This window comes from Dendropsophus ebraccatus, chromosome 12 (assembly GCF_027789765.1).
Source record: "Dendropsophus ebraccatus isolate aDenEbr1 chromosome 12, aDenEbr1.pat, whole genome shotgun sequence".
Taxonomy (NCBI): Eukaryota; Metazoa; Chordata; class Amphibia; order Anura; family Hylidae; genus Dendropsophus; species Dendropsophus ebraccatus.
The window spans coordinates 78472901-78500205 of NC_091465.1; the positions used below are offsets into that span (position 1 = coordinate 78472901).

General features: G+C 44.6%; 2 protein-coding genes across 7 annotated transcripts in view; both read right to left on the bottom strand.

Annotated features, from left to right (window-relative positions):
* Nucleotides 1-6964: 6964 nt before the first annotated feature.
* LOC138769223 (interferon-inducible GTPase 5-like) lies at nucleotides 6965-11494 on the bottom strand. Its single transcript, XM_069947544.1, has 2 exons — nucleotides 11364-11494; nucleotides 6965-8517 (listed from the first exon to the last, which is right to left on the bottom strand). The coding sequence occupies exon 2, from the start codon at nucleotides 8499-8501 to the stop codon at nucleotides 7245-7247; it is 1257 nt and encodes a 418-aa protein (XP_069803645.1). The 5' UTR covers nucleotides 8502-8517; nucleotides 11364-11494; the 3' UTR covers nucleotides 6965-7244.
* A 4771-nt stretch (nucleotides 11495-16265) lies between these two features.
* Nucleotides 16266-27305, bottom strand: part of LOC138770014 (interferon-inducible GTPase 5-like) — a 35419-nt gene continuing 24379 nt past the window's right edge. For 2 of the 6 annotated variants that reach the window (XM_069948853.1, XM_069948850.1), the window contains exon 2: nucleotides 16266-19782. In XM_069948853.1, the coding sequence (XP_069804954.1) occupies nucleotides 18572-19774 (1203 nt within the window). In that variant the 5' untranslated portion in view covers nucleotides 19775-19782 and the 3' untranslated portion in view covers nucleotides 16266-18571. Of the gene's footprint in view, nucleotides 19783-22889; nucleotides 23247-25609; nucleotides 26400-27305 lie in introns of those variants that run through there. The other 4 variants (XM_069948854.1, XM_069948851.1, XM_069948856.1 and 1 more) reach the window with 4 other exon arrangements.

Consider the following 27305-nt stretch of genomic DNA (forward strand, 5'->3'; position numbering starts at 1 on the left):
AGGTACACTTTAAGAACACAACATAATTTGTTATTCGAGGATGCATTTTATGTACTTATATAGATCATCGGTCCTTCTATAAACCCATGAAAATGGCGTCTCCACTGGTCACATCCATTACCATACATGACCATTGATATCTGGTCACATATGTGTTCATTTTTCATATCGATATATACTATATACTTGGGACTTCATTCTAGAGATATTTTTGTTTGATTTGTGGAATATAAAATGTTTGTACCATATACCATGTCAGTAATGGCGTGGCTGGTTACAAGTGGTGTGTAATAAGCGTCCGTTTTTTTAAAATATGTATGTAAGTGACATATGAGAAGGTTCAAAAGTGCGCAATAGGGTTGATATACCAGGAGGAGTCTGCAATATGGAGAATTATTCTGTTTTACTAAATAAGCGGTCAAAACAATTGAAACTGCTGTTCAATATTTCAAAATACAGTGGTACCTTGGTTTAAAGGGAACCAATCAGCCCAATCGGGCTGATATAGTTCCCTGAACTGCTGTATACAGCTCCTGCAGCAGCCGCGGCACGTACCGCTGCAGCAGTAGCTGTATACTCGGGAAAAAAAGGACTTTAATCTCTTGGGCGCATGACAGGCAGCAGCGAAGCCAGTAAGGGACCTCTATGCCTCTCATTCATCCCCTCCGAGCGCGCTGACAGGCAGAGCGCAGTGACTAGATACAGGCAGGGAGCCGCCCAGTTGACTACTTCCTCACCGCTGCCTGTCACACGCCTGGGGGATTAAAGTCCTTTTTTCTGGGCATACAGCTACTGCTGCAGCCGTGGACGGTACATGCCGCAGCTGCTGCAGGAGCTGTATACAGCAGTTCGGGGAATCATATCAGCCAAATCATAGCAGATCTACTTCAGGCTGGGGCTTACATCACGGGACAGGACTGTGGAGGTAATCTCTTTATAGCTGTAACCCCTCTCTCCCCGGACAGAGAGTGCTGCATGTATGTGCCCACATCTGCCCTGCTCATTCCTTCATGTTCCCTGCAGTCTCTGTCAGCCCTTGTGTTTCCCATCCTCGTCATTCCTGCTGTAATGTGCCTGCACTCACACTCAGCTATACACACTGCTGTTATAATGTGCCTGCACTCACACTCAGCTATACACACTGCTGCTATAACGTGCCTGCACTCACACTCAGCTATACACACTGCTGCTATAATGTGTCTGCACTTACCCTCAGCTATACACACTGCTGCTATAATGTGCCTGCACTTACACTCAGCTATACACACTGCTGCTATAATGTGTCTGCACTCACACCCAGCCATTCACACTGCTGCTATAATGTGCCTGCACTTACACTCAGTCATTCAAATGCTGCATATAAAATTTCTGTCTCTGTCCTCTTGCACAGCTCTGTGGTTCTCACTTCCTGATTGGTCCATGCTGAACACCTTCCCTCCTTCCCCATTGCTGTCATGTGACCACACAAACCTCTGGCAGCAGCCCTGCTTCTCTATTCTAGCCTGTTGTACTACGCTCCTGCATTATGGGGATCTGCAGTTCCATTCTGTATCTACAAACTGCTGCTGTGTTATCAGGGTTATACAGTTACTATACATCAGGGCCGGACTGGGACTTAAAATCAGCCCTGGCAATCAAACCCCAGCAGCCCACATACCATATCATGGTATATCAATTCTGCTTCATTTAGCCATGTCCCCCACTACTCCCTTAAAGGGAAACAATCAACCGATCAGTTCCCTTGAGCATTGTATAAAGCACCTGGAGCGGCCGCGACAAGTACCGACCACGGCCGCAGCAGGTGCTTTATAACGGAGAAAATGACTTTTATTCTCCGGCTTGTGACTAGATACAAGCGGGGAAGTAGTCATGGTGGGCGGCTCCCCGCTTGTATCTAGTCACTGCGCTCTGCCTGTCAGCGCGCTCGGCGGGATGATTGACAGGCAGAGAGGCCAGTAACGGACCTCTCTGCCTGTCAATCATCCCCTCTGATGGCGGCCCTGTATCTATCTATCTATCTCCTATCTATTTCCTATCTATCTATCTATCTATCTATCTATCTATCTATCTATCTATCTAGAACTTTCTGTGCATGATACCTTCATAGTTAATAACACCAGTAAGCAAATATTATCCCCATACTGTACACGTTACTGCCATACTGTCACTAAGCAAACCCACCAATATTTCCTATACTACCAGTATATAAGTAACAAATAATATCACCACACCATGAGCACGGCCATTATCACCACATAGTGACTAATACCACTACACTGTGACTGAATACAATCCACTATATAAAACACTAATATTACCAATAATACCAGAATACACAGGACGAGTAATACCATCACACCATGCCCACTACTCTCAGCATACGGTGACTGGATAATACCACTATACCATCACACCATGCCCACTACTCTCAGCATACGGTGACTGGATAATACCACTATACCATCACACCATGCCCACTACTCTCAGCATACGGTGACTGGATAATACCACTATACCATCACACCATGCCCACTACTCTCAGCATACGGTGACTGGATAATACCACTATACCATCACACCATGCCCACTACTCTCAGCATACAGTGACTGGATACCACTATACTGGCACCAAATAACAGCCGCTATATAAAGACCAATATTCTCCCAAAGCAGTGACCAGAGAACACAGGTGTCACACTCCGGCCCTCCAGCTGTTACAAAACTACAGATCCCATCATGACTGGACAGCTAAAGCATGACGGGAATTGTAGTTTTGCAACACCTGGAGGGCCTGAATTTGACACCCTGATACAGATGTAGATCCCAGCTGTGTAAAGGTTCTGCAGACCTTATAGGTGATTATAGTGCAGTTACATCCTGTCACTCACAGTAGGCGTCTTCTCTGCATGAAGAGACGTCCACTTTTCCTTTTCTTCTCCATCTGGCTCCGGCCATCATGAAGGCTTCTCTGGCCATGACTCCTCTCCACGGGATCTGCCAGACAGACATTTTAGGCTTCATGCTCCAGCAACATCTTCCTCTATACATCCTCATCTATACATCCCTCCATATATAATAGCCTCCCCTCCCCCGCTGCACATCTCTCCATATAGAATAGCCCCCCTGCTGTACATCCCCCCATATAGAATAGCCCCCCCGTGTATCCCCCAATATAGAATAGCCCCCCTGCATCCCCCAATATAGATTAGCCCCCCTGAACATCCCCCCATATAGAATAGCCCCCTGAGCATTCCCCCATATAGAATAGCCCCCCGTGCATCCCCCCATATAGAATAGCCCCCCCGTGCATCCCCCATATAGAATAGCCCCCCCCCGTGCATCCCCCAATATAGAGTAGCCACCCTGTGCATCCCCCAATATAGAGTAGCCCCCCTGTGCATCCCCCAATATAGAATAGCCTCCCCTGTGCATCCCCCCAATATAGAATATCCTCCCCCGCATCCCCCCAATATAGAATAGCCTCCCCTGTGCATCCCCAATATAGAATAGCCCCCCCGTGCATCCCCCCAATATAGAATACCCCCCCTGCATCCCCCCAATATAGAATAGCCTCCCCTGTGCATCCTCCCATATAGAATAGCCCCCCGTGCATCCCCCAATATAGAATAGCCTCCCCTGTGCATCCTCCCATATAGAATAGCCTCCCCCTGTGCATCCCCCCAATATAGAATAGCCTCCCCCCAATATAGAATAGCCCCCCCCGTGCATCCCCCCAATATAGAATAGCCTCCCCCTGTGCCTCCCCCCAATATAGAATAGTCCCCCCTGTGCATCCCCCCCAATATAGAATAGCCCCCCCTGTGCCTCTCCCCCAATATAGAAAAGCCCACCCTGTGCATCCCCCCAATATAGAATAGCCTCCCTCTGTGCCTCCCCCAATATAGAATAGCCTCCCCCTGTGCCTCCCTCCAATATAGAATAGCCTCCCCCTGTGCCTCCCCCCAATATAGAATAGCCTCCCCCTGTGCCTCCCCCAATATAGAAAAGCCCACCCTGTGCATCCCCCAATATAGAATAGCCTCCCTCTGTGCCTCCCCCAATATAGAATAGCCTCCCCCTGTGCCTCCCCCAATATAGAATAGCCTCCCCCTGTGCCTCCCCCCAATATAGAATAGCCCCCCCTGTGCATCCCCCCAATATTGAATAGCCCCCCCCCCGTGCCTCCCCCCCCCAATATAGAATACCCCCCCCCCTGTGCCCCCCCCACCATGGCCACATGTTAAGGGGTTAAAAAAAACCCCCACACATTCTCACCTGTCACCTCGCTCCCGGCAGCTTCTTCCTTCCGGTCCCGGATCTTTAGTCTGCAGCCTCTTCTCCCTGCTGCAGCGCGTCGGCGGCGTCTCTTCTCACAGGTCCTCAGCGGCGCGTCAGGGAAGTGACGTCAGCCGCTGGGGTCCTGTTAGAGGTGCCTGCAGACCTGCCTGCGCGCGGCACGTCTGCAGCCCCGGGCTGGCCATGACACCTTCCAGCTAGGAAGACTGGCCGGCCACAGGAGTGACTGGCAGGGCCGGGGGCCAATGGCTCCCTGGCTCTGTCAGTCAGAGGCAGAGTGCGGCCGCTGCAAGCTGTGATCGTTCATCTTGAACGCTCACAGTTAAAGGGCCAGGGCGCCGGCTCTCTGCAGAGGCTGAATGAATAGCGCAGCGGCCGGCTGCGCTATTCTTGCAGCCACTGCTGAGGGCCGGCGCACATGGGGGCCAGGAACGGCGGCCCCCGGATTGGTAATACTGGCAGCCCAGCGGGCATGTGCCCGCTTTGCCAGATTACCAATCCGGGCCTGCTATACATTATACACCACATGCTGATTGCTATACTGTACAGTAACTTAATAATAATAATATCACATATTCAGCTGTTTCTCATTGTTTGTTTCATCTGTTTTACATGTTATTCAGAATAACAAATCATTTTTGGGGTATGGAACCAATTGTCTGCATATCAGTGATTTCTTATGGAAAATTTGCTTTGGTTTAAGAGTGAATTTTGATTACAAGTGCTGCCCGGGAACAAATTATGCTCGGAATCCAAGGCACCACTGTATAAAATAATGCTCTTGGGGAGGAGGGTATGTCCCAAGTTTTTTTTAAAGTAACATTATTTTGCCCAATGGAAACTTAGTTTTTAGGGGTTGTCTAGGAAAGGACATTGACTGAATATTGGTGGGATATGTTGAGCTGAACACATTTATGTTTTTTTTGTTTTGCTCAGAATAACCCTGAAACTATAATGAGAAGATATTTTACATTTGGAGACCTGTACAGTCAGGTACACATAAGCTCATGTCCTCTTCCTCCTCTCTCTCTTTTTTTGTTGTTCTATACGATAAGGGATTGTGAGGAGCAAGCGAGCACTGACCTGTCAGATCAGCGCTCTCTTGCTCCTCGTTCGCTATCGGCGCTACTACGTGTGCCAACAGCGAGCAGGTAAGAGCGGGCGGTGATGGAGGGGCTTCCTAACCGATCTTTCGAAAGTCAAATTTCCTTCTGAAGATTGCAGGGTGCCAGCAGTCAGACCCCTTTGACCAGTTATCCTCTATCCTGAGGAACATTCAGTGTCTACCATATGAAAAAGATTTCTACAAAGAAAATCACCCACACTCCATATTTAGACTCGAATGACTTAATAATGAACCTTGTGGCACGTCTGTACAAGAAAACTCAAACACCTATCTGGAAATAAATATGCTTTAATACACAATTTACATTATCCATAAATTACAATTTACAAAAACATACCATGGATAAATTTAGTAGAAGTTACAATAAATAATGGATGATCTTTGGAAGGAAAACTCAGGCTGAGACCTTTTGCAAAAAAAGGCCGCTGTCGATGTTCCTATAGATCAGGACTTAGCTAGAATAGTAATAGTTAAAGTGTACCTGTCACTAGGTAATGAGAGAAAAAAATGCAGGCTTGTAGTATCGACTACTTGCATCCTTGTCAATGATCTCTCGTATCTCATGTAATATCTCATGCTTATCGTACCTCTTATCTGCGAACCATGCTAGCCCCTAAGTCAGTGAAAAGAAAGGGTTCCTGCAGCTTCAAATGCAAATGACCGGGTACACAAATGCAACGTTTCGACCCTAGCAACGGGTCTTTGTCAAGCGTTGTCAACCCGTTGCTAGGGTCGAAACGTTGCATTTGTGTACCCGGTCATGTGAATAAACCACATCATTTGCATTTGGAAGCTGCAGGAACCCTTTCTTTTCAGTGTCTCTATTACCCACAGTGAGGACAGTGGGTGTTCCAGCGTGCATCCGCCTTTTGTATAAGCCACCTGTGTATAAACACTAAAGGTGCTGTTGGACTCTTTTTCAATTTTGGAAGCTCCTAAGTCAGTGTCTTATTTGCTCCTTACAAAGTAGAATTTCTTCTTGATGACAAGATCTTCTTGGCCAGTTCCATGACATGGGGTGTCTCACTCTTCAGAAGCTATGATAATAAATAAGTCATAACGATAGTGGTTGACTGATATAGTTGAGAGTCCTGATATACCCAATTTCACAGCTTGGGATGGGGATAGGTTGTGGCCTCTGTTGTGGCTTTCAGTGAACCCAAGTTATCATCTTCTTCCTCATCATCACTGTGAGGACCACAGATGGCATTAACGAAGGAGGACTTCACAGATCCTGACTATCCTAGTGTTGAAATTTTTATAATGTAAATTGTAAGGTCTATATTTTTGGGTCATGAGAGGTAGTTTCCTGTAGAGTTAAATTATGTTCTCCATGACTTTTCCTGTCCACTGTGTTACACCGGGTCCTTTTGAATAATATTTTGAGATGGCTTCTACTTCATCTTCACAGAGAGCATAGACTATATCATCAGTGTACATTACAGTCCCTCGTAATTCAGATTATGGAAAAAAATAAGGTTCACTGTATATAAGTATAGGTTCCTTTATTTAAAAAAAAAAAACTCTGCTCTCTACTCTTGAAAGGATGGAGGATAAGGGGATTGAGGTTACCAGCACTCACATATGATTGTTAGGCTAGATTGGTGATGTCTTATACAGTACATTTTAGTTTTCTATATAAAAAAATTAAGTAAAAAAAATTAAAAAAGGAACAACAGACAAAAGTATACAAGATAAACAAACTGGAATGGGATCTATTAGCTTACACACTACATAAATCAGTAAACAAGATCTGTCTTAAAATTTTTTCCCTCCATATCCAGAAGCTGTTCCAACATTTTATTCTAAGCAAGAAATATGCTTACACGGGCGTCTCCAATGCCTTTTTAAGAACACGCGCTGCGTCTTCAGCAGTCTCATTAAGGAAGCCATGGAGCATCCAGTAAGTGGTACCGAATGAGATGGCCCCTGCTGCCATGCTACCTACAATTGGGATATTGCTAAAAGCATACTCAATCACCATGAGAGCCCCTCCAGCCCCTTTGGTTAGTAATTTGATCACAAGCTCTTTATTTATCTCTTTTATGTCCAGAGGAGACTTGAGCACAGATTTTAACTCGCTGACGTCTTTACCGGATTTATCGGCTAACTTTTTTAGTGACTGTTCATCCAAGCCAAAAGCACTTCGGTAGTTCCTCATGGTTTTTATCAGAATTAATACATCACAAGCTACAGAGAGGCCTGGGATCGGGACTGCAGCCACTGCACAAGAAAGAGTAGACCACTTCCAGATGTTCTTCCTCAGAGCCTTACGCTTCTTCTCAAGAACAGGAAGAGAAATGTTGGGTAGAGATATCAGGAATATGTGTCTCTTGTGGCTTGGAAGCTCCTTTTCTAGAGTGTCTTCCATTTTATGGAAGTCGTACTTGTCCAAGTCCAGGCATGAGAGAAGAAACACCTGAGGCTCGGTAATTCCCCCATCATGGAGGTTTTCAATGCAGTTATCTCGAATTACTTTTAGAATTTTCTCTTCATTGTAAGTCTTCTTCCTTCGTTTTTGGGAGGCATCCAAATCGTTGTCAACTTTGGATCTTACAAAGTAGAATTTCTTGTCCATAGCTTTAATCGCCTTTGCTAGGTCAATGTCACATTGCTTAAAGCGCTCTGATGAGATGATGATGAAAAAGTCGTATTGACTAAACTGAACAGACTGAAGATAATGAGCAGCTGCAAAATTTGGAGTTCCTATTCCCGGAAGATCCCAAAAAGTCACATTAGGATACTTTGGATGTGTATACGGTGTTGGCTCCTTTGTTGTCTCCACCACATCAGTTGGAGCAGAACCTTCTTCTTCATCACCCATTCCACGGATGGCGTTAACAAAAGTGGACTTTCCTGTTCCCGACTCCCCTGTGATGGCAATGTTTAATAGGGCATTTTCTATTTCCTCAAGGCTTTTGATGAGTCTTTCAGTAGCTCTACAGAGGTCACCATCTTCTAAAGCAGACTGAATTTCTTTTATTTCTTCATCAGTGATCTTCTCAAAAGAATCAGTTCCTGAATGGCCAGAATTAGTATCCTGCATTTCTTCAGTGAGGACGTTGTAAGAAAAATCCATTTTTGAAGACACTCACCTAAACAAAAATAAGAAAGGCTTAGTGAGAACAGAACTTCATCTTTTATTACTAAAATGTCTTTAGAAAGTAGACATTCAGAGAAGGTTGAACTAAATCCACTAAAATACCAGGTGGGCTCATGCTCTTTAAATCATGGTTGAGTAGACTCCATTGCCAAGTTTTGTCCAATATGAACTTGGTTTGAGTCCCATTACAGATATTTTTTTGGAACAGAACAGTTTTAAGCTAGACCTACATGCAATCCTAGTCTACCCTTTTTGTTTGGTACTTTTCCTGATATAGGTTAGAGACGACCACTTTGGAGCGTAGGTCTGCATCCAAAAAGACCAAATGTTTTATAAATGTCCATCTCTGTCTTTTTCCAGGGTCTATACCAGTTCTAAGAAGGACACTGGGATCCACTACTCCACAAAAGCTAATAATAAAAACATCTCTTATCTCATCTAATATCTTCTGCTCAACATATAATTTCCATCTACAAATCATAGTGGCGCTTTGATCACTGTCTATTATGTTCCTTACAAAGTAAAATTTCTTAATCACAGCCTAGATCTTCTCGACCAATTCCATATCAGAATAGGAGATTACTCCACTTACGATAATTATATGCCATTTGCTCTTTTGTGGTTTTCACTACACCTGTCTTCTTTTTGCAATGTTTAATAAAAAGGACCCATCACTACATTAGGGGACCGAGGCTGTTAGCAGACACTAGTCGATCGACATTCCTGGCTAATTAGCCATTTAAATGCAGCTGTCAGAACTGACAGCTGCATTTAAATGGCTTTTAATCCTCATTCCTTAAAAGACTGCTTCTACCTGGGCCTGGCCTCAGTGCCACAATGTTGATCCCGGCTTGGTGCTTGATTACAATGGGCTCCAGCAGCCCACTGTAATTCAGCACTGATCTCATTGATCATTGGCGTTATTATAGAAGACACCCCGGGGTGCTACAAATTATTGCTTTAAAAAAAGAAAAAGAAAATTCAATAAAAGAAAATCCCATCCCATAATAAAAGTTTAGCCCCCCCCCCTTTCCATTTTATAAATAAGTAAATAAATAAATAAACACACAAGAATTTGGTATCACTGTCTATGGAATCGCTGGAGTTACTAAATTATGTTATTCCTGATCTCGCACGGTAAAACCCTGACCAATCAGAACTTTTGATACGTCTGCATGCCATGTCACAAGTTTTTATAGATGAGACTAATGCTTTAAAAAATATAAATATAAATTCAAATGACTACTTTTATTTTCCAAATTAAAAAGTAAACAAAATAACAATTTTTTCCACAAACGATTAAAATATTAAATTACTAATAAAAGCAAAGCTACATGAATCTGGCATTGTTATAACCGTTTTGAACCACAGAATACAGATAAAATGTTTACTGTAACTTGCAGGGGTGAAAATAAATCCTTTAAAAAAATGTATAAATAAAAATGGGCATGGTCTTGAAAGGATTTGGTATGATAATACTGTCCTCACCGCCACAGTAACCCCATAACAACCACAGTGCCCCCTATAGAATCAAAATACCCTCCTTACATTCACAGTACCCCAATCACCACCACAGCACTCTCTACTCTTATCACAGCAACAGTGCCATCAGAATCACCACAGTGCCCCCTACAGAGCTATAATACTCTTATCACAACAACAGTGCCCCTATAACCTCCACAGTGCCCCCTACAGGGCTGTAATATTCTCCTTACAGCAACAGTGCCATCAGAATCACCAATGCCCCTACAGAGCTATAATACTCTTATCACAACAACAGTGCCATCAGAATCACCAGTGCCCCACCTACAGAGCTATAATACTTTCTTTACAGCAAGAGTGCCCCAATAGCAACCACAGTGCCCCCTACAGTGCTATAATACTCTCCTGAATCCCCAAAGTGTCCCTATAACCTTCACAGTGCCCCCACAGGGCTATAATACTCTCCTGAATCACCACAGCCCCCCCCCCCCCCGAGAGCTTTAATACTCTTATCACAGCAACAGTGCCCCTATAACCTCCACAGTGCCCCCTACAGAGCTTTAATACTCTCCTCACAGCACCAGTGCCCCTATAACCTCCACAGTGCCCCCTACAGAGCTTTAATACTCTCCTCACAGCACCAGTGCCCCTATAACCTCCACAGTGCCCCCTACAGGGCTATAATACTCTCCTAATTCCCCACAGTGCCCCTATACCCACCACAGTGCCCCCTACAGAGCTATAATACTCTCCTAATTCCCCACAGTGCCCCTATACCCACCACAGTGCCCCCTACAGAGCTATAATACTCTCCTCACAGCACCAGTGCCCCTATAACCACCACAGTGCCCCCCTACAGGGCTATAATACTCTCCTTACAGCAACAGTGTCCCTATAACCACCACAGTGCCCCTTACAGAGCTATAATACTCTCCTCACAGCACCAGTGCCCCTATAACCACCACAGTGCCCCCTACAGAGCTGTAATACTCTCCTTACAGCAACAGTGTCCCTATAACCACCACAGTGCCCCCTACAGGGCTATAATACTCTCCTCACAGCACCATTGCCCCTATAACCACCACAGTGCCCCTTACAGAGCTATAATACTCTCCTTACAGCAACAGTGTCCCTATAACCACCACAGTGCCCCCTACAGAGCTGTAATACTCTACTGGATCCCCACAGTGCCCCTATAACCACCAAAGTGCCCTCTACAGAGCAATAAAATTTTGCAATATTTTTGAGTGTTTTTGTTGATTTTTCAGAAAACAACTTTTTGGAAGTTCGGTGCTTGAAACAAGAAATCTTAATGTATGCTGAACAACAGATTTCTTAAAGGGCGGACAGACCTACCTCCTAGTATAAAAGGTGTCTTGTTCTCCAGCCTGCTTCCTGATTGTCCGTGTCTTCACCTGTACATAGTATTATGTTTTGATTCTCAAAAAACGAAACTGAAATGGTGCAAGTTTCGTTTTCCTTTCCTCATTTATTTTCCTCTCATGGAAATTGGAACCTTAAACTCTTTCGCCATCTGCTGGCCATACACACAAGTAATTCCTATTATCCAGTTGGAAATGTGGAAAACCCATAGACAAAACAACATTTTTCCCTGTCAATTTTTGACTTCATTTAGTCACTATTAGTGATGAGTGACGTCCAAGCTTGGTACTCGATCGAGTATTAGGGTACTCGATGGTACTCGTTACTCGGACCAGCATCTCGCAATACTCGAGAAAATCTCATCATCCGTTTCCTGTAAGTTTGGGCGCTATTTCTCAGCCAATAAACATGCAGGAGACTCTTTGGTACATCCTGCGATCACATGGGACTCATACATGTCGATAGCAGCGATTGGTTGGCCAGATAAGATAACCCTGCCATATAAAAATTGCGGCCGGCAGTGCTCGGCCCACATGTATGCTGAAAGAGATTAGGGACAGAGCTGCTGCTGGTCAGGGAGAGTGTCAGTGTAGGATTTAGTGTTCCAGTAGGCAGGGAATACTAGCAATACAAACAAACAGCCATTTTAAGGGCTTCAAATAGTTTTTAAATACTATTACTACAGACTGCTGGCTGGGACTTGCGGTGCTGCTACCACGATTTCACCAGCACACCGTGTTGACCGGCTGCTGGCAGAAAGGGGACATTAGGTGTTGCATACACACCCCTAAGAAGTGCTCAGTGTACTCTTTTTGTGGCTGGCGGTGCTGCTGTACTACATTGTATTGCTGGGATTTATAGTACACCTGCATATAACTTCACTGATCATTGAAAGGGGGTATCACAGAGTGTGTATAGGTGCAGCCACTACCGGATTGTATCCCACAGCCCCCAAAAACTAGTGGGACCACAAGTATTTTTTCTGATTTCTGTATTTCATATGCAAGGTCTATCTCAGTTCACAACTTCTTGCACAGAGTAAAGGGGGTGTCACAGAGTGTATTGTTGCAGCCACCACCAGATTGTATACCACAGGCCCCAGGCACAAGCGCCTCCCGCCCTACACCCACCCCTTTACCTCCACTATGCTCAAAGTCAGACTCCAGACTGCTGGCTTGGACATGCAGCTACCAAGATTTTAGCAGCACACTGTGGTGATCGGCTGCTGGCAGAAAGGGGACAGCAGGTGTTGCATACAGACCCCTAAGAAATCCTCAGTACTATTATATTATGACTATTATATAGTATATACCACCATCTTTCACAGGGCAATTAGCAGTGAGCTTTGATGTGACTGCAGTCATAAATGAAGAAATAAGAAAATATACAGGACAGGTCACACTAGTTTCTGGAGGTTGTCGTATACAATCTGTGGGTAACTGCAGCTATATAGTATATGCCACCATCTTTCACAGGACAATTAACAGTGAGCTTGGATGTGACTCACCACTTCTCCCAAAAGCTGATTGGATTTTGAGTTTGACTTGGAGGTGCTGGGCTTCCCTGCCCCTAGCGTGTTGTCAGAGCGGGTCTTCAGTGCAGCTAGTGCCATCATCAGTCACTAATAAGTGCACCCACCTGTCAACTGACAGCGCTGACAGGCTGATGTTTATTAATTTTATTATTTCTTTATTTCTTATTGAAGCCATATTCAAGCTCACTGACAAATACCCTGTGTAATTAGCAGTGAGCTTGGTTGCATGTGACAATCGACGGAACCTGGTGGCGGCTCTGGAACTCGGCAGCCTCACACATGTACCATGCCTGGCCCACGTCTTCAACCTAGTGTTGCTGCAGTTCCTTAAAACCTACCCCAATTTGGCTGACTTGCTCACCAAGGTGCACCGCATCTGTGTGCATTTCCGCAAGTCAACCAGGGAAAGTTACCCCAACTGCTACAGTCAAATTCAAAGTCGAAACAGCGGTGGGGGGAGAAGTGGGGAGTCACATGATGCAGGGAATGTCACCCCAACTGCTACAGTCAAATTCAAAGTCGAAACAGCGGTGGGGGGAGAAGTGGGGAGTCACATGATGCAGGGAATGTTACCCCAACTTCTACAGTCAAATTCAAAGTCGAAACAGCGGTGGGGGGAGAAGTGGGGAGTCACATTATGCAGGGAATGTTACCCCAACTGCTACAGTCAAATTCATAGTCAAATTCAATTTAGCATCCTTGTCTTGTCCATTTCGAACTATATTATCTGTGGATGTCATCTAACGGTGTCCTCTGCCGTCCTTTCACCAGTACCTTCTACCTTTTTTTGATGTTGTAGCAGTTTTGAAGGCAGGATTGACCAGGCCTTTCACCAGTAGCTTCTATCCTTCCTTGGATGTTGTTGTAGTCTTTTTGAAGGCAGGAATGACCAGGTCTTTTTAATAGACAGGCTACCGCACTTGCCCTCTCTTAGAGACTCTTTAAAACATTGAAAGTGTATTCATTCATTCAAATCAAATTCCGGGGCCACTTAAGAAGACTGTATTGTTATTCTTCGTCCCTACCTGCAAAGATATCCTCTCACGCACAACTGCATGAGGGTGTGAGGCTAAATCTAGTCATAATCCGGCTATTTTTATTGGATGATTGTATTGTCCATCTTAGTCTGGGTCTGTGGTGTCAGGCTAAGTTTTTGGGTGGTCCATATGCTGTTTGAATGGTTCCCTGTGTTCCCTTTTTGGAACCTCATGGCGGTTGCTGCCCCTTGGTACTCTTACTCTACTCTGTCAGGCCTAATTTTTGTGAGGTTCCACGCCTGCATCATCTAAAGGCCAGTAATGGCCACTTTATGGTCTTTTTTTTCTAATCTTCAATTTAAATTTTGAAATCAAATCGACTTCAATTCAAGTGCTATTTTGCAGGGCTGTCTGGTCATCTATTGTATCTCCAAGATACACGCCACTGTTCAAAGGAACATACAGTGAAAATGGTGGATCCTAATTTAACATCCTTGTGTTGTCCATTTTCGTACCAGACAATCTGTGGATGTCAACTTGCAGGTGTTCTCTGCCGTCCTTTCATTTTTTAGTTCGGGGTCTCTTAAGAAGACTGTATTGTTATTCTTCGTCCCTACCTCCAAAGATATGCCTCTCACACACAACTGCATGAGGGTGTGAGTCCAAATCTAGACATAATCTGACTATTTTTATTGGATGATTGTATTGTCCATCTTGGTCTGGGTCTGTGGTGTCAGGCTAAGTTTTTGGGTGGTCCATATGCTACCAGTGTCTGAATGGTTCCATGTGTTCTCACCGCCATGTTGTGTCAGGCTAAATTTTGGGGTGGTTCATATGCTACCTCTGTTTTTAATGGTTCTCTGTGTCCTCACCGCCATGCTGTGTCAGGCTAAGTTTTGGGGTGGTTCATATGCTACCTCTGTTTTTAATGGTTCTCTCTTTCCTCACCGCCATGCTGTGTCAGGCTAAGTTTTTGGGTGGTTCATCATATGCTACCTCTGTTTTCATGGTTCCCTGTGTTCTCACTGCCATGCTGTGTCAGAGTTTTTGGGTGGTTCATATGCCTACCTCTGTTTTAACCAGGCTGTTGCCCACAATTTGGCATAATGGTGCGATTAGGCAGCCTCAGAGGCATCCATACATGCTGCCCCCGCTGTTTCATGTCCATTTCCGTTGTGTTTCCATAATTTATGAGGTTGACAGGTTTTCACATGACCTTCCCTCTACCAAACTTGGGTCCCCTCAAAAAATGCTCGAGTTTCCCATTGACTTCAATGGGGTTCCTTACTTGAAATGAGCACTCGAGTATCGGGAGATATTCGTCTCGAGTAACGAGCACCTGAGCATTTTAGTACTCGCTCATCACTAGTCATTATATCTTCTGATTCAGGGTAAGATGCCCTATCGTATTTTAGCCAGATGCAGATGGGTCTGCTTTAATTATACTGTTAGGGGGAGACTTAGAATAAAGTCTGCTCAGATATACCGGGGGACTGTCTAATTGGAAAAGTTGGGTGACAGCTGGGGTCTGTCCGCGAGTATCAACCAAACACATGAGACCAAGCCAGTGTTCAAGCTGATTGTGTTTATTATAGGAACATCCCTTAGTTTATATCTTAACGCTTCAAAGGGTAGGAGGAAGAGGGGTAGGACGACTCAGGTGTTTCAAACATCCTACATAAGAAGTCATGATATCAGCCAACCGTCCTAGCTATTACCTATTGGCAAAGACTCCCAGTCTAGACCTTGAATTAAAACAAAGAACATAAAAGAACAAAATTCTCATAGCCATAGCCATTAACATAGTTAGTAAGAGAAGTATACATTTCAAGGCTATGTTCACACTACGTAAAAGTACGGCCGTTGTTGCCATCGGTGTGGAACACTGTCTATTCTTGTATGGGATCCCGGCCGGAACGTATACACATAGTATACGCTCCGTCCGGGATCCCATACAGCGGTGCAAACAGCTGACATGTCAGTTTTCTGCAGATGAAATTCAGTGAATAGCTGCCGCAGAAAGACCTGTCAGTTCACACAGTGAAGCGAGCGGCTCCGGCTTCATTGTGTGCTATGAGAGTTCTGATGTGGGCTCGCGCTGAAGTACCCGCTTCAGAACACTGCGGCCTTAAATATCCTACGGCCGGTACTGTAGTACCGGCAGGGATGATCTTTTCAGAGACCGTCCATTCCGTGACCCGGCCGGGTCACTGAACGGCCGGTCTCTTACGTAGTGTGAACATAGCCTAAGAATATAAAATGGGAACACAGACAAAATGTACTCTCAACTCCACAATAATGACCCAATATGGTTCTGGGATGCAAAAAAAATGCAGGGATGCAAAAAAAAAAAAAAAAAAAAAAAGCCCAAAAGCTCCTCTGCCACATAGAAACTAGTGTTACAAATGGCACATGGTTAGTATGTTACAGATTGTCCAGAAACCTCACTTTATGCCTCTGCTGTAATCTGACTCTTAAAAACACTAGACTTCCCTCAAAACAAACTGCTCCCAGGGGATGTGGAATCCAGCTTCCCCCTATATGGACAGGCACAAGACCTTATTGAGCTCTTAAGTGTGGAGGTGCTGCATATAATAGACCATACTGTATATCTGCCTCCTGAACTCCTGTGACTATGAATTGGAGAGAGAGGATGAAAGGATTCACTCTGGAGATGTCTTTTTAATCATATATTTTATTAATACTGTAGTGTCCCAGCACAGGGTACTGTCTGTTGCACCTGAGTAAGTAATTCCCTCGGGTTCACACAAGTGAGAGATGGTGTAACTGTTTTATTGTGTTTTCCCTACTAGGTGTCAATACTGTCTTTGTTTAACTTTATGCACAGCTGAAGAAACTGAAAAGGGTTAAGTAATTTATGTCACATGTTATGTATTGTCCATTCCCATGTGCTGTTCCCTCTTATTCTATCCTATCCTCTCTTTCTTCACACACACACACACACACACACAGCCCCCACCAATCACAGGAGGGTTTAGTTAGCCCCTGTAGGAGGAGTTTTTTTCTTGGTGGGAGGAAGTTGGGATTAAGTGGCTGTAGGTCCAAGTTAGTGGATGTGTGAGGATCAGCTAAGCCACAGAGTAGTTCTTCTAGTGAGCCCTAAGACCCCTATGCAAAGCTAAGCTTACAATGGGGAGAGAAGCCAAACAGAGATCACCTTGCCCACGCCAAGAACCGCTCTAAAACACGCAGGGCAGTTACCTCAGAAGCTATAGGAACTGACTGACCTTGGGACAAAGGTACGGAACGTCTATGTATCCCACTGTGCAGTGCAGGACAACTGGGAAGTCTCAGGAGTCTGCTCCCCCCAGATAACAAAGGCCTGGGGCTCGTTATACCCACCTAGGATGGGTAGCCCGCAACTGGGGGGGTATAAGGCGGTAAGGACTAGAAGTCATCCGTGAGTATGAGTATTCTCTTTCACTTCTGTTCACCTCTACTGTTCTGGCAGAGCACACTACTACACTTGGCAGGGCCCCTCTAGCAACTCCTCTCTCTCTCTACTGCAAAGCACCCACTACTACAAGCACCTGCTCTTTACCTCAACTGTGAGCACCTAAGTTATTGCCAACTGTAATGATTGTATTGCACTGGGCTGTACCCAGGTATCTGGTTACTTGTATTGCACTATGGTTACCTTCATTAAACTGTTCTATTTTTGGAAGCACCAGACTTTGGCTTGTTTATTCCAAACCTGCACTTACACACACCTGTAAACTTGGGCTACACCTGTAAAATTGGGCTAATCTCTCTTTCGTGCTGGTGAGGCGCCAATTTCCGGGGATGGGTCCAACACCACTATAGGCTACCATGACAAGTGCCCAAGTGATCTTACACCCACTTAGCTTACCATACCATACCGTATTGGCTGACCCGGCAGGGGAAAACCACCAACCAACAATTTCCCCTGCGCCTCACCACATTACAAAAAGGAAGAAATTAAAGGGGAACTACCAGCAGGCTAGACAGATCTAACCTGCTAATTTGTCCCTATTGCGCAAGAGGTGCCGTTCTCGTGCAGTTAGTCTTTTAATCCTTGGTAAGTCCATTTGAAGCACTGGGGCAACGTTAGCACCGTACGGCCCCCATAGCGCCCGCCTGCCCCCTATAATGATTAGCAATTAAGTGTGCTCCTAATGTTCTTACCGGATTGAGGAGTAAACGACTAACTACATGTAAACTGTACCTTCCTCCTCAGCACAGAAACAATGGCGAACGTGTACATACTGTATACAGGGTAAACAGACTGGAATAAATTTATTGCATTATGAAAATAAATCATTGAACTGTTTTTTAATTACTTAATTTACTTAATTTTGTTTTAATTTACTTAATTTGTTCCAACATTTTCTTCTTAGTGAGAATCACTCTTAGGCCTTATTCACACTGCCTGTAAATTATGGGTCCTACTGATGGGGAAGCCCTGTAATGGACTGTTTTTCCGCCCAGCATGATGTATCCATATCATGCCGAGAGTGGGGAAACTCTTTGAATCTCTGCACTGTAATGGCACGTGGCTCTGTCACTACACTGTCGCAGAGATTCAAAGAGTTTCCCCACTCCCTACATGATATTGATACATCAGGCTGAGTCCATTAAATTGCTTCCGTCCATAGAGCCTGAAATTTACAGGGAGTGTGAATAAGCCCTTACACGGGTGTCTCCAATGCCTTCTTAAGAACACGCACTGCGTCTTCAGCAATCTCTTTAAGGAAGCCACAAAGCATCCATTGAGTTGTACCAAATGAAATGCCCCCTGCTGCCATGCTACCTAGCACTGGGATATTGCTAGCAGCATACTCAATGGCCATAAGTGCCCCTCCAGCCCCTTTGCTTATTAATTTGATGACAAGCTCTTTATTTATCTCTTGTAAAACTAAGGGGGACTTGATCACAGATCGTAACTCACTGACATCTTTACCAAACTTATTGGCCAACTTTTCTAGAGATTGGTCATCCAAGCCGAAAGCACTCCGGTAACTTTTCATGGCTTTTATCAGAATTCCTACATCGCAAGCTACAGACAGGCCTGGGATCGGGACTGTGGCCACTGCACAAGAAAGAGAAGACCACTTCCAGATGTCCTTACGTAGAGCCTCACGCTTCTTCTCAAGAATCGGCAAAGAAATGTTGGGTATAGATATCAAGAATATGTGTCTCTTGTGTTCCGGAAGCTCTTCTTCTAGAGTGCTCTGCATTCCATGGAAGTCGTACTTGTCCAGATCCAGCAATGACAGGAGAAACACTTTGGGCTCATTGATTCCTCCTTCCCTGAGATTTTTAATGCAATCATCTCTTATTTCTTTAAGTACGTTCTCTTCGTTGTAAGTCTTCTTTCTTCGTACTTGGGAGGCGTGCAAATCAGAGTCAATTTTAGATCTCACAAAGTAGAATTTCTTGTCCATAGCTTGGATCTCCTTTGCTAGGACAATGTCATTTAGCTTGAATCGCTGGGATGACATAATGATGAAAAAGTCGTATCGACTGAACTCAACAGATTGAAGGTAATCGGTTGCTGCGAAATGGGGAGTTCCTGTTCCTGGAAGATCCCAGACAGTTACGTTGGGGTACTGTGGATGCGTGTATGGTGTTGGCTCCATCGTTGTCTCCACCACACCAGTTGTGGCCGAACCTTTTTCATCATCATCCATGCTACGGATGGCATTAACAAAAGTGGACTTTCCTGTTCCTGATTCTCCTGTGATGGCAATGTTTAATGGGGCATTTTCTCTTTCCTTTAGGGACTGGTTGAGCCTCTCAGTTGCCTTGCAGAGGTCCCCATCTTCTAAAGCTGATTTAACTTCCTCTAATTCTTCATCGGTAATAATATCAAAGGAAGAATCCATTTTCATCTACTGCTCTGGAGAAAAAAAAAAAAGTAGAATTGGTGAGTGCAGAACTTTATCTTAAATCACTAAAATCTCTTTGTATTTCTACACAGCTAGGAAGCCAGATGATCAGGCAGGGTTGGACTGGCCCTTCAGAGTACTAGGTGGATCCATTTTCTTAAAGGGAAACATCAGCAGGTTCGTACACACAATGCTGCTGATAGGTACCTGTAGCTGTAGATTCGGATGCTGCTTTTTTTTGTCTTCTGTGCTGCTGTTTTTGAGTAATCAGATCTAAAGTAAATATGTTAATTAGTCCTTTTAGAGCATTGGGGGCGTTTGTAGATCTCCTCCTACTGGATACTTATCCATAGATAAATATGATAAACATGCCTAAGTAGAATGGGACAAACAAGCTGGTGGGTAGTTGAGAGGGATGGTGCACTAAAGGGCCAAGGAACGCCCCCAGTGCACCAATAGGACTAATTATCATGTTTGCTTTATATCTATTTACTCAAAAATGGTGCTATGGAGGAAAAAAGGAAAAAACAGCATTGGGATCTGAAGCTACAGGTAGCTACAGTATCTGCAGGTTTGTACGTACAAACCTGCTGATAGTTTCCCTAAAGTCATGATCAAATGAATTTCAACTGTTTTCAACTATCTGGGTACAGGATGAGTTAAAAGTCTTAGGATCAACAACCAAGAAATGAGCTAGTATATACTGACTGCACCTCACAACTAAAGCCCCTATTCCACGGGCCGACTGAGTTCCCTCGTTCCCTGCTCGCAGCCCATAGCATACAGCAGCGGTCTGCTGTTGCCGCTCCTATTCCACGGAGCGACTGGCAGTAGATAGCTGCTGTACGAGTCGTTTGTCTTTCAACATGTTTGAAAGACAAACAATGCAACGATCGACATGAACGATGTCGGCTGATCGTTGCCTTCTATTCCACGGAACGATTATTGGTGGTAACGGCCAATATCGGCCGACAATCGTTCCATGGAATCGGGCCTTTAGGGCCCATTTACACAGAAAGATTATCTGTCAGATTATCTGCCAAAGATTTGAAGCCAAAGCCAGGAATGGATTTGAAAAAAGGAGAAATTTCAGTCTTTCCTTTATGACCTGTTCTCTGTTTATAGTCTGTTTCTGGCTTTGGCTTTAAATCTTTGGCAGATAATCTGTCAGATAATCTTTCTGTGTAAATGGACCCTAAGGGAGGAATTTATTAAGGTTGCTTCCCTGGCATACACTAGAGGAAAGACGCAGGTTTTTGCCTTCTCCCACCTCTTTACCAGATTAGGGGGGGGGGGGGTAGCCCCTCCTCTTGTGCCTGATTTATTAAAGAAGAAGTCCAGCCAGGAAGTAAAAAATCATTATGGGCAGGAAATTAAAAAACAAGTTATACTGTTGTGAAGACCGCGCAGACCCATTCCTGGACCCCGCCAGCTTTTTTGCTGACAGATGCCCCACTCAGCCAGTCAGTGACTGGGGGCTGGGAAACTACTCCAGTCAGTGATTGGCTCAGCGGGCGAAATCCCACCAGTCTGACATGGATCCTGGGCCGTGACATACTCGGAAACGGGGAGAAGATAACAGCCGTCCGGGAGCTCAGTGATGCAGGCTCAGTGATGCAGGCTCCCCCCCAAAAAAACTTCTTTAGGGATTAAAACTGGAAATGGGCTTTAACCAGGCAGAAATTTTTGCACAATGCTTGTGCTGGGTGCAGGGCTAGTCGGCTTTACTAAGAGGCGTGTGCCAGGGAAAAGGGGGTGGGGTTTTATTGAAGATTATGTAATATATGTTTGCAACACCCCACTCTGGATAATGGGTAATAAATATAACATGGTGTGTACTCCGAAGCAAACTCCAGAAACCCGTCTGAAAAGGATAATTCAGCTAATAAAAACATTCTGGCTCACATTTATATACTCTCGCAGCCTCTACTCAACACTCGTATGGACCGTTATTAGAGATTCAAACGAGCGCGAGCTCTACACCATGCGGACACAGTGACAGCCTTCTGTAAGATCCTATACACGCCGGCAAGGGAGAACAGCGGAGACCGGAGAGCGGCACGCTCCAGAGCCCAATCGATCCTCCTCCTATGAGGCTGCTGATCACTGAATATTCTGGTGAGAGGTGGAATATCCACCAACACAGTTTGTTTGTACAATTAATTTATTTACACACGTGTTTACCATATGTGGGATACAAAACAAATCACCACTTGAATATGGGTACACAAAGTGAGCTCCATTGAACTAAGCCCTATATATCCATACATGTTGGACACAGTATAACCATCAATCGGACAAGTGTATACAAATCGAGCTCCATTGATATACTGAAGTAATATCGCAATACCGCAACCGTTACCATGTATACACATCGCCATTCTGTTCTAAATAAGAACAAGACAAGAGGCTAGAGAGTCTGGGAACACTCTGCATAACATCCAAATATCATAAGGGCATCCATTATTCTGCATGTGAACCACGACTACAATTGATAGATTAGTCAGCGCAAGGGCCCAGCGCAGACGTTATATTTTGTCAAATCATACTACAGAATTTTGGATTTTAACTCATTATTGGTTTTTATGAATTCAGCTATTTGGTTTTTCATATTTGTTTTTCATGATTACGTTTATGATACATGAATTTATATTTTTTTATGTTTTTATGTATTTATGTTTTTAAGAAGATAAAGATTTCATATTTTTAAACGGTAAAATACCTCTCTGAAATTAATTTGCCTTCCACAGACGTTAGACATTCAATATATAGGACCTACTCCTCGAGAGCCTACTTACTATTACCACTTCTTTTATTGAAGATTGGCTTACTAGTATGCGAGTCTTGATAAATGTCCCCCTACATGTTTCGCATAGTGTAACCTTTATTTACATAATAATCGAGACCAAGACAATTAAAAACAATTAAAAAGCCATATTCTTACAGTGTAACCACATTCACCCTACACGATAAAGGAGGAAAAGCAGCATAAATAATACTGAGAAATAATTAACAATGATTAGTGAAATATCTGACACTATAAAAGAATTATGAACAAAGTACAGGGGCAACAAAAGTTTGAAAAAAAAAAAAAAGATATAAGAGAATAAACAACTACTTGTCTCCTAGGTGAATGGAGTATGGAACCCCCGCATGTTCCATACAGGAGAGTTCCTCAGGGGTGTTCACCTAGACAGTTGAGGATACAGGTGATACCTTTAGGTCCTTGTTGTCTCATTCTGTCTATACAGTTGAGGATACAAGAGGTAGATTTTGGTTCTTTCCTCCTCCAGGCACAAGAGGGTCTGTAATAATGGCCAGAGTAAGAGAGGCACTGACAAGACTATAGACTTAGGATGTGCCCGCTCCTGTTCTTCTACACGTCTATAGATCAGCCCGGTGATTTGTGTTGTCATCCAGCTGGTGCATGGATGGCAATATTAATGTGCACATGCTCTAATAATAAGGCTGGGGGGGGGGGGGGGGGGTGTTTATAACCCTCAAGCACTAGTTCAGCCCAGGCAGTCCCCCCCCCCCCCCCCAGTAAGATACCACCAGCCTCCCCATGCAGGCGTCCGTGCCTCGCCAGTCCACCTCTTCACCACAGATAGCAGCACTCTCCTTTAGCCCTCTCGTCCTGGCTGGGTAGTACAAGCTGCTGTTACCCAACAAGCCCTGCCTCTCTTAACCCTTCCACTTCTCTGTACTGTGCAGCATTTCCCGTGTACTAGGCCGGCATTGTGTAAACCTCTTCACTACAGCTAAGACGTGTGCCTAGCTGTCCATTACTGCATCACTCCCTCTGTTCCCTAAGGCCTTAATGTTCTTCCTGTATTGGACTGGGCACTGCCCTGGAGCATCCCTTTAACAGTAAGATAGACATTGCACTGCCTTATAGTAAGATTTTCTGTGTTGCCCGTAGCAACCAATCACAGCCCAGCTTTCATTTTACCAGAGCAGTATGAGAAATGAATGATGAGCTGTGATTGGTTGCTATGGGCAACACAGAGAAACTTACTATAAGACGCTGCATGTTTAGTGTGCATTCTGGTTTAGTTTAGCCTGGAGTTTATACATTAATATTGTAATATTAATTCTTGTATTTACAAACATATATTAAATATTAATATTGTACTGGGACCGGAGCGGCTTGATCCGGGACACGGCACTGGGAGGTAAGGGGACGTCATTGGTCTCATCCACCTCCTCCCCGGCCATAGGCAAAAAAGTCCCCCAGCCCGGAGTACCCCTTTAAGCTGGGTTCACACTGTATTTTTGCAATCCGTTTTCTTCATCCAAACGGATGAAAAGCAGATGAAAAAACTGGATGCATTTGTGTTCATCTGTTTTGATCTGTTGTTCCATCAATATCCATTATAAAAAATTAATCAAAATGCTTTTGCTTTTTTAGTTTACATAAAAATGTGTTTTTTTTTTGTGTATGCTAAAAATAAACTGATGCGTTTTGATACTCTTTTAGGCCATGTTCACACAATGTAAGTTAAAGTGACTGTACCACCAGGCCCTGGCTGAAGCACTGGAGGCGGGCCGACCCCCCCCCCCCCCCCAGTGGGAAGAAACCCCAGCCCCTCCATGACGTGACTCCATTAGAATCAATGGAACCCTATCATAGAGGGGCGGGGGTTTCCTCCCACTAAGGGTGGGTCGGACTGCCTCCAGTGCTTCAGCCTGGGCCTGGTGGTACAGTCACTTTAAGTATTAATCACAGCCGTTGTTGCACATCGGCAACAGTGGCAGTGATTAATACGTAACTTACGTTGTGTTGCAGCTAGAAGGGAAACCCGGCCAAAGTGTATACACATAGTATATACTCTGTCCGGAATCGCTAGAGGCCGCACAAAAAGCTTCATTGAATAGCGGCCGCAGAGAACCTGTCAGTTCACACAATGGAGCGTGCGGCTGGTGTGCAGTGGTGAATTCGGCAGAAATGAAGATCATCCTGGCCGGTACTGCAGTACCGGCCAGGATGATCTTCTCACACAAATGCATCAGTTTTTTCAGCTGTTTTTTTACATAAAACAAATGGAAAAAACGTATTGCAAAAATGCAGTGTGAACCCACCCTTACCTATAGGGGATGCTAAAAGGGGCACTAGTATGACACATGGTAGGCAAAGGGCCTTATTACGCATTTTGTATTGGGATAAGGAGCTTTGGGATGGACCTCAGATCAAGATTTAAAGCAGTTTACTTTGAACAACATATTTCCAAGTTTTTTGGAAATGCCTTTAGCTACTGGGACCCATTGCGATCAGCTGCCACACAACTTCTTGTTCCTTAAAGGGGTAGTGCGGCGGTAAACAATTATTCACAGAATAACACACATTACAAAGTTATACAACTTTGTAATGTATGTTATGTCTGTGAATGGCCCCCTTCCCCGTGTCCCACCACCCCCACCCGTGTACCCGGAAGTGTGGTGCGCTATACATACCTGTCACGTGCCGACTCGTCTCCGATCTTCAGTCAGCGATGTCGTCTTCGGACGGCCGGGCTGAATCCCTCCGTCCGTCCTGAGTGCCGGCCGCCCTCTTCAGCATCATCAGATGCTCAGCCGCGATTGGCCGATGGCTCGGCAGAGGGCGGCCGGCACTCAGGACGGACGGAGGGATTCGGCCAAAGACGACATCGCTGACTAGCGCACCACACTTCCGGGTACACGGGTGGGGGTGGTGGGACACCAGGAAGGGGGCCATTCACAGCCATAACATACATTACAAAGTTGTATAACTTTGTAATGTGTGTTATTCTGTGAATAATTGTTTACCGCCGCACTACCCCTTTAATAGCTGAAGAGCCACAGGCTGAAGACCAATACCTTGAATCATCTGTAAAAGTCGCGCCCAAATTTTTTATAGATGTCAGTGTCTCAATTGTTCTTGTTCCAGAGCTTTCACCAAGAGATGGAAGTCATATTTGTCCAGTTCTAGACAGGACAAGAGGAAGACACTGGGATCCTCCACTCCACTATCGCTAAGAACTCTAATACAGTTATCTCGTATCTCATCCAATATCTTCTGCTCATCGTAGGTCTTCCATCTACGAACCCTGCTAGCTCTTAAGTCACTGTCCACTTTGTTCCTTACAAAGTAGAATTTCTTCTTCATAACCCAGATGTTCTTGGCCAGTTCTACATCGGAGTGCCTCATTCGCTCCGAAGTTATGATAATAAATAAGTCGTACTGGGGATAGTTTACTGACTGGGAGATACAATTTGGAGTTCCTGTACCAGGAAGGTCCCAAAACACCAGGTGTCTCAGCTTGGGATGGGGATAGGCTGCGGGCTCTGTTGTAGTCTCCACTACACCCGTTTTAGCAGCATCTTCTTCCTCGTCATTGTGAAGACCACAGATGACATTAACAAAGGTGGACTTCCCAGTGCCTGACTGTCCCATTATTGCAATGTTTATTATGGGATTTATAAGGTCTTTTAATTTGGGGTCACAAGAGGCACTTTCCTGTAGAGTTGTATCATGTTCTCCATCAGTGTTACTATCCAATGTATGGCACAGGGTACTCTCATGTAGTGCTCTTATGATGTCTTCCACTTCATTTTCAGAGAGAGCACAGAATATTTCATCGGTATACATAGTCCCTCGTAAGTCAGACTTTGAAGAGAAAATAAGGTTCAATGTTCATCGGTCCTTTTGCAAAAACAGCACACAACTTTTATTAAAGCGACTCTGTACCCACAATCTGCCCACCCCAAACTGCTTGTACCATCAGATAGATCTATCCTGGGGTCCTTTTGGCAGGTGATGCAGTTATTGTCCTGAAAAACAACTTTTAAATTTGCAGCCCTGTGTCAAACTGGCGTGGCCTAGAGTGTGTGTGCATTAGGCTTGCCCCGCCTCTCGATCCCTCCTCCCTGCCCTCTTCATCATTAAGAAAGCCCCAGGCAGATTTTCCACTATTTATCACCTGTGTGAGCATGGAACATTGGCTGGATCGTTAAGGCACATGTACAGTGTTCAGACAAGTGAGGAATAGGAGAATACCTGGCTGGAGCATTCCTAATGATGAAGAGGGTGGGGAGGAGAGACAGAGAGGCAATGCAAGCCTAATTCACACACACACACGACACGCCAGTTTAACACAGGGCTGCAAGTTTAAAAGTTGTTTTTCAGGACAATAACTGCATCACCTGCTGAACAGACCCCAAGACAGAGCAAACAGCTGTCCAAAGTTACAAGGGGGCAGATTGTGGGTACAGAGTCGCTTTAAGCTCCAGAGCTGCATTTACAATTCTGCAAGCTTCAGGCCTAGAATTGTTCAGCTTAATGTCTTCACAGAGTGTACACAATATGACTCTTTCAGCAGAATAGTGAATGCCGCTCCGGAGTATAATACAGGATGTAAGTTAGTATTAGTAAAAAAGAAGTTATAAGAAACATTACTCATCTCTAACTTCTAAGACATCTTCTCTCTACAGCCGGGCTTGTCCTCTCTGCTTTTTGGAAATTCTTGCAGATACCTTTTCTGACCGAATGCTTCTAAAAAACACATGCTCTATC

What these genes read in the sequence shown, in the direction of transcription:
- LOC138769223 (XM_069947544.1), bottom strand. Translation starts at nt 8,501, where the DNA reads ATGGATTTTTCTTACAACGTCCTCACTGAAGAAATGCAGGATACTAAT.